The sequence below is a fragment of the Musca autumnalis genome, unplaced genomic scaffold (genome assembly GCF_047663935.1).
Source record: "Musca autumnalis isolate F117 unplaced genomic scaffold, ASM4766393v1 scaffold_4, whole genome shotgun sequence".
NCBI classification, from domain to species: domain Eukaryota; kingdom Metazoa; phylum Arthropoda; class Insecta; order Diptera; family Muscidae; genus Musca; species Musca autumnalis.
Window position 1 is genome coordinate 38,152,543 of NW_027411977.1, and position 8,008 is coordinate 38,160,550.

Here is an 8,008-nt window from a genome sequence, read left to right on the forward strand (position 1 = left end):
GGCCTGTTGTGTGATCTTTTCAACATCCTGACGGAGAAGGTCATACGAGAAGCGAAGGTCAAAAGAAGTGGAACAAGTCCGTCATATGTTACTTGCTTATGCCGACGACATTGAAATCATGGGTCGATCGGAAAGGGAAGTAACTGACACCTTTGCAAAAGTCGAAAGGGAATCTGCTAAAGTGGGTCTGGTGGTAAACGGCGAGAAGACCAACTTGATGGTGTTCAGGTAGTAAAGGACTTCGTCTACCTCGGCACCACCGTAAACACAACCAACAACATCAGTTGTAAAATACGAAGAGGAATAGTGTTGGCTAACAGATGCTACTTCGGTCTGAGCAAGCAGTTTAGGAATAAAGCCACATCTCGTCAAACAAAAACAACGCTTTACAAAACACTGATACTACCCGTGCTGATGTATGGTTCCGAAGCTTGGGTACTTGCGCAAGCAGATAAGGCAGTGTTTGGCGTGTTTGAGAGAAAAATTCTTCGAAAGATCTACGGAGCGATCTGCGTTGACGGTGAATATCGACGTCGTATGAAACACGAGCTGTATCTGCTATACAACGACATCAATATAGTTAAACGTATTGAGATGCAACGATTGCGTTGGCTAGGTCATATCATAAGAATGAGCGATGATGAACCCGCTAAAAAGGCGTATAAATATGAGCCGCTTGGCGGTGCACGCAGAATTGGCAGGCCAAAGAATAGATGGCCCAAACAAGTGGATGAAGAGATGACAAGGCGCGGTATTCCAGAAAGAGAAGCAATAGACAGAGAGAAATGGAGATCTTTTCTTAGTTCGGCCTATAGAACAAAGGTTCTGTAATGGGCCAGCTAAGTAAGTAAGTAATTTCGGTAGTTAACGATGTCTTTCAGTAAGCTAGAGACAAAAACAGTAGTCGTATAGTTATACCGACAGCAACAGTGCTGTCAAATTTTATTCGAACTATTCATTCACAATTTTGCCTTTTAATTATAGCGATTTTTGTCGGTAAGTCCAAAAACGTGATAGAGAAACGCACTACTGGTCGAAAATTCCTCCGAGTCAATCCGGTGCATATAACCGTCCGCCGTGGGATTGAATTTTAGCATTTAGTGTGCACACCTTTACACTACGGTGGCACCAATACTACTCAATGTGGACATTGTAATTTCCCAAAACCCAGAAACCACCCACACAAATAGAGTTTTCCTTGTATTCCATTGAATTCAGTAATATTTAAATCTTACTTACCTAGATGGCTTTTATACTAAACAGAAAGTCTTGTTTCATAAGCCGAACATTTCTAAACACACCGATCTTTTGCTTTACTTCTCTAATTTTGGATGCCATGTTTTGTGTTATCTTCTTCAACTTGGTCTTTCCATCGGAGTTTTGGCCTTCCCTTGGGGCGTATACCGTCGAGTGGCTCGTATTCAAATGCCTTTCTTGTGGGGGCATCATTACTCATCCTGCTGACGTGGCCCAACCAACGCAATCGTTGTAGTTCGATACGTTTTACTATATCGATGTCGGTCTGCTGGTACAGCTCGTGGTTCATACGGCGTCGGTATTCACCGTCAACGCATATTGGTCCATAAATCTTTCGAAGAATTTTTCTCTCAACACAACAAGTTCTTTTTTATAAACCGGCATTCCGCAGCCGCGAGAGCCCTGTTGTTACTCTCTTTGACAAACATCCTCTCTCCACCCATGAAAAATATGTTCTAATATAAGAAATATGTTGGTAAACATATAAAATTGAGGTATGTTACAACATTGTGCAAACATATATTTGTTTGGACTCAAACAAATTATGTTTGGATCCAAACATATCTCTAACATATATTTTTCTGCGTGTATCTGTCATTCTGTCTTTCGTGGGTCTTCTCGAGATTTGGTCAATTGTCGATTTTCCAGGTCTAAAACCGCATTGGTATGACCCGGTTATTTTATTGACCATAGGTTTTAGACGTTCACACAGTATGCTCGACAGTACTTTGTATGCGATGCGTAGGAGACTTATGCATCTGTAGTTTGTACAAAATGTCTTGTCTGCTTTCTTGATTGAGGCTCCAATCATTGGGTATGCTTTCTTCCAGCCAAATTTCGGTAATTAACTGATGCATACTCCTTATCAGCATTTCGCCACCCGTCTGTTCCTGCTGCTTTATTGTTTTTCAGCCGATTAATTTCTGTCATGACCTCGGTATGGCTAGGTGGTAGACATTCAACATCGTCGTTTGCGATTGGTTCTGGGTTATCTTCATCTCCACCCATATTCGATACTAAGAGCTTCATAAAGTGCTCCTTCCATATCCTCAGTACGCTATTTGTATCAGTTACCAGATTCCCTTCATCATCTTTGCAGGAGATTGTGTCTGCCCCATATCCTTCAGTCTGGTAAAATTTTCGGACTTCATACTGACTCCTGAACATCTCGAGTGTCACACACTCACGTTTTTCTTGCTCCTTCTTTTTTTCTCCTGAGAAAACGCTTCTCCTCTCTCCGCTTCTCCCGATAAGTTTCTTTCGCGCTTCGTGTTGCTACTACTGCAGTAGCAGAGTTGCTCTGTATGCCACGTTCTTCTCTTCAGTAGCTTTACGACACTCCTGGTCGTACCATAAATGTTTAGGTGGTGGGTTTTGGTACCCTAATATAGATTTTGCGGCAGCCTGAAGGGAGTGGGCTATTCTTTGTCACTGCGCTTGTACATTATCGGGACAAGCAGAGCCGTGTTCCAGCATGTGAGTCAGTTGAGCGGAGCAGGCTTGTGATATCTGTTGCGTTTGCAGCTTCTCGACATTCAGCTTCCGTCCTGTGTTAGATCGCACTTTTGCCGCAACATTAAGACGAGTGTGTACCTTTGCTGCTACAAGGAAATGGTCCGAATCGATGGACGAGTGTCTTACGTCTGTTACAACATGATCAATCTGGTTTCTTGTTTTCCCATCAGGGGATATCCACGTAGCCTTGTGTATGTCGAGGTGTTGGAAACTGGTGCTGCTTACTACCATGTTCCTAGCGGCTGCAAAATCGATCAGCCTCATTCCGTTGTCGGATGTCCAATTTTAGCATTGAAATCTGCTAGAACTATCTCTGTCTCTCTCTAGGCGCTTGTAGAATATATCGTTGGTCTGTTCATCTTTCGCTTCGGTTGAGACATGGCGCAGATGAGACTGATGTTAAAAAACGTTGCCTTTACAGTAGTTTTCACTTGGTTTTAGCTGCCCAGTTTTATTTTTCTTGCGTAGAATAAATTTGCATTTTTGGCTTAACTGCACATACATTTCTGCAATTTTTCAATGTGCAGGTAAGGGAAAACTACTATATATGGATTGTGGCAATTCTCTCGTCAACCGGAGTGAAACTGGAGACGAGATTTGTAAGCCTTAGGTTAAATCCGACACCTAGCTCATGTATCATATATTGCGTACTTGTTTGTGGTCTTTACGTGTGTCCGATTCCATCGCACTTCCTATAAGGCGATAATATCAGCTTTCTACTTACCAAGTACATCCACCAATGCGCAAACTACACCTACTCTGTAAAGAGTCCTGACATTCCAGGTGCAGATTCGCAGATCATGGTCCTTAAAACGTTGCGGGCGTTGTCAACTTTAGAGGGGTTTGTTTTTTTCATAGTAGGCTGTTTTTCGACAGGGTGGGGTACTAGCCCCACGCCCAACCCAATTTGTTATCGTTATTATGGGTGAACGCGCAGCACATGTTAGCTCACTAACTTTAGCGGGTGTTAAAGGCACCTCCCCAGGTGACACCACGGGGAGGTCAGTGTCCACTTGAGATGAAAGAGGGACCAATATAGATCCTGGGCTTTGCCATGTCAAAGTGGATCAAGACCGTTGCTTGGTAACATTCATCCCCTACGTCACGTTAAAATCACCCTCTAAAATATCCTTCACACACATACACAAACAGATATGACGATATAATCTATATTTATCGTGTATAAAAATGTTCCACAAGCATCCCAGGCAGGACAAGGGAGATTTGTCTCGTGTATACGATGACATTTAACACTGTATCAATACAATTTCATATTATCTTTTCTAATTGTTATGACGTCAGAATCTTAAAAGCATTTTTTTTTTGTTTGTCTATGAAGAACTAAAAATAAAACAAAGCTATGATAATCGAATTAATGTCATCTATTAAGCTTTAAGTATTTTTCTTTAGTGGTGTCCTTTGCTTTGCTATGTTTAAAACGAAAGTAAAGTCCACAGCGTAATTTCCCACAGGCACCCACAGGAGATTCTATTTTAGACACATTTAAAATAGATTTCAATTTTGTCATATTAATTTATGATGATTTATTTGATTAGAAGCACTTAAGACACGACACATTAGTTTTTAGTGGTCATTTCTTTTAGCGCTTTGAGGTCACTTTAAAAACACTGCAGGAATATTTGACAAATGAAGCTTTAATTTCACGGTCAGTCTCGAAGTCTAGAAGGAGTGACAAAAACAAGTAATCCAATTTGTTCAGGTACGGTATTGTATAGATATTCCAACTTTCAATTTTCCAATAGAACACAAACATACACACACACATTCATTGCTGGTAATAAAAAAAATGTTTTGTTTTATTCATCTAAATACTAAACCAATTACAAGTAAGGCCAAAAATAAAATAAAATATTCTTTAGTTAAGTTTTATTAAATTAAAAAAAAAATAAATACATTGAGAATACGTCTATGGCAGCCAAAGAAAACAGTTATCAAATGAAAAACTTATTCTTAGTGAAGAAATGAAAAAAAATTACAATTTTGTTCTAAACACTTCTAGACACAAACGATGAGATAAACTGAGAGAAGCGCAACAACACTTTCAATTGGTGGTCACCTGGGGAGCATAGACCAAAGGTGTGTGATAGGCTCGGACAATTTGTGATGTTAAAGTGCGAACAGCTGGTGCCACAATGGGTGTAACCACTCGGGCATGTTTGTGAACAACAGTTTGACGTTGGTGCGATACAGCTGTGGGAATTTGTTGTACAACTTCTCCGACTCGGGCAATGGTGGGCTGTTGAATTGTGATGGTTTCGGGGGCAATGACAGTACGCAAGCCGGGTCGCTGAGATATGGTAATGGGCAGGGGAATTGATTCGGCAGGCAAAACACGATGTTGGATTGTGGCTGTAGACCTGGCCGAAACCAAAGGTATGGAGACAGAAGATGATGGCGAAGCTGAGGCTTGGGCCGATGTTGAGGATGATACCAAAACAGAAGGTCGTGACAAAGTCAGTGATGAGAGACCAACTAAATTGGAACTTGGTCGAGCACGATTAACACCAGCGGGTGAAGAGGTTGGGGCACTTGTTGCTGGCGCAGAACTAGGTGCTGGAGAGGCAGCTGATACAGCTGCAGGTGACACGGCTGCGGCTTCTTCTGATTCTTGTTCTTCATTTTCTACACTGTTTGAGAGATCTTCCTCAGAAATGGCATTCGACAAGGACACCGAACTACTGCTGCCGCGTGATGAAGATGACGATGACAATTTGCCACTACTGAGAACCGTGTAATGATCATCAGGTACTACCAAATGTAAATTCGACAGGGAGGCATTATTTAAATGGACCAAAGCCAAAGTGATTAGTAACTGGAAATTGATGAAGCAAAAAGAAACATAATTTATTAACCCGAAAATTTTAATACTACATATCCGGACTTACCAATTTGAACATTTTTTGGTTGCTGTTTGTAATTTTTCTATGAAAACGGCGCCCTTTTCGATACAAATAATTATGGTTTTACAGTAGTCAACCATAAACTGATAGTTTTTCTTGTTTAAGAGTTCGGCTTTTATAGAGCTTTAGTGGCGTTTTCATAAAACAATCAATTGGCTGGCGTTGATACATCACCTTATCAACTTGACGATGTCATATCGTAAATGCTTCAATGCATCTGAATTATTAATTGATTGATGTCAACAGATGTACTTATATTTGGATATGTGTCGCCATTGATGCATTACCACCATTGGGTGTAATGTTACAAATTATTTTTGAGATTTAAATACATATTACGCAACTTATGTATAATGGTTTGCTGGGCATATACAATTGAAATAATGATTGCAGAGCCCACATAGATATGTATGCTAATACCAAATCCGATTCAAACTATTTGATGTCAATTCAGCCATGTCCATCTGGTTGCCTAGTTAACACGATAACTCTCTTAGGGAGTATCCTATATGGCCCCAAACTATGGTATTTTTTCTGCTCTGAAATCAGTTTCGTAGATAACTATACTAATACATTTCTTTAAGTAGCTCCCACGCAAATTTAAACAAGTAAAAAGTCGTTTAGTTTGACCGGGCCTAACTTTTTTTACCTTCCACCATAAAATATTCTTAACTAAAATGGAATAATTAGTTTTTTTTTTCGACCACGGACACTTCAAATGTTTTAATTATCTAATCTAAGCAAGTAAAAAAGTGTTAAGTCGGACCGAACTGTTTTTCCACTCCGAGTTTTGTGAACCCTGGGAACCTCATGTGTCAAACTACAGATAGTTTGGTAAACAAATGTAGCTAAAATTCTCAAAATACTAAAGATCGGGGAGTAGCGTAGGTCCATGTTTTTGTAAAGCGTCCATATAACGTAGCTTTACGGAAACATGGACCTACGTTGACAATTTTTGTGCAGATGTATTGTGACCACTGAGAAACTCAAATGTGAAATTGCTAGTAGTGGTCAAAATTAATCAAAACTTGGATCTACGTTGACAATATTATGTTTAGATGTTTTGTGACCCCTGAATGAAGGTAAATGAAGGTCAAATCCTCCAAAATACCGAAAATCGAGAGGTATTGTTATACGGGGAGTTATACCGAAACATGGAGTTATGTTGTCAATTTTTGGTGGAAATTTTTTGTGACCACTGGGAACCTCAAATGTTAAATTACAGCTAGTTTGGTCCAAAAATGTTGCTAAAATCCACAAAAACCGAAAATCGGGAGGTATCGTTAAATGGGGGCTGATATAGACCATCTTCGAAGTTGACCCGCCAATGGAAAAAAATATACTTACTTAGCTGGCCCATTACAGAACATTTGTTCCATAGACCGAACTAAGAAAAGATCTCCAATTCTCTCTGTTTTTCGCTTCGCTTTCTGGAATACCGCGCCTTGTCATCTCTTCGTCCACTTGTTTGCGCCATCTATTCCTTGGCCTGCCAATTCTGCGTGCACCGCCATGTGGCTCGAGTGCAGATTCGCAGATCATGGTCCTTAAAACGTTTGCGTGGTTCGTCAACTTTTTCTTTCGTTTTTTCGTAGTATGCTGTTTTTTCTAGGGGAGGGTTACTAACCCGACGCCCAAACCCAAGTTTTTAACGTTCTTATGGGTGAACGCGCGGCACATTTTAGCTCACTACCTTTAACGGGTGTTAAAGGCAACTACCCCAGGTGACACCACGATGAGGTCCCTCAGATAAATCCTGAACTTTGCCATGTTAAGGCCGGTTAGGACCGTTCCTTGCTATCTTTTATCTCCTACGTCACCCAATATGGAAATAAATTATTGCAGATGCTAAAGTAATTACAACCGACGAACGTATATGCATAGATCGGAACCCTGTTCGGTTCACGTTTTGATATAGTCCCCCCCCATTTTCGGTATTTTGAAGGTTCTGGTATAAAGCAGTTCACAAGAAATTTGTCGGTATCGGCCCACGATTTTGTATAAACCCATAGTACGGTCCATCTCAACTTTCGGTATTTTAAACGTTTCAGCCTCATTATCAAACCGAAATGGATGACAACTGGAATTCAGTCTTTATATGTAGGTGGAAGTACAAAACATTCCGAAGAGAATTTGCCGTATAGGTCCACATTTTCATATAGCCCCCAAAGAATGATACCTCCCAATTGTCGATGTTTTGAAGGTTTTAGCCACATTATCTTACCGAAATGACAGAAATTAGGTATTTGATCTTCTTTGGGGCTGCAAAACATTCCTCGAGAAATTTGTCAGTATAAGGTCACGTTTTGATATTA

The 8,008-nt window shown here is 40.4% G+C and overlaps 1 protein-coding gene across 1 annotated transcript; it reads right to left on the reverse strand.

Annotated features, from left to right (window-relative positions):
• Positions 1-4,561: 4,561 nt before the first annotated feature.
• Positions 4,562-5,894, reverse strand: retinin. Its single transcript, XM_073980642.1, has 2 exons — positions 5,679-5,894; positions 4,562-5,605 (listed from the first exon to the last, which is right to left on the reverse strand). The coding sequence occupies exons 1-2, from the start codon at positions 5,688-5,690 to the stop codon at positions 4,835-4,837; spliced, it is 783 nt and encodes a 260-aa protein (XP_073836743.1). The 5' UTR covers positions 5,691-5,894; the 3' UTR covers positions 4,562-4,834.
• Positions 5,895-8,008: the final 2,114 nt, after the last annotated feature.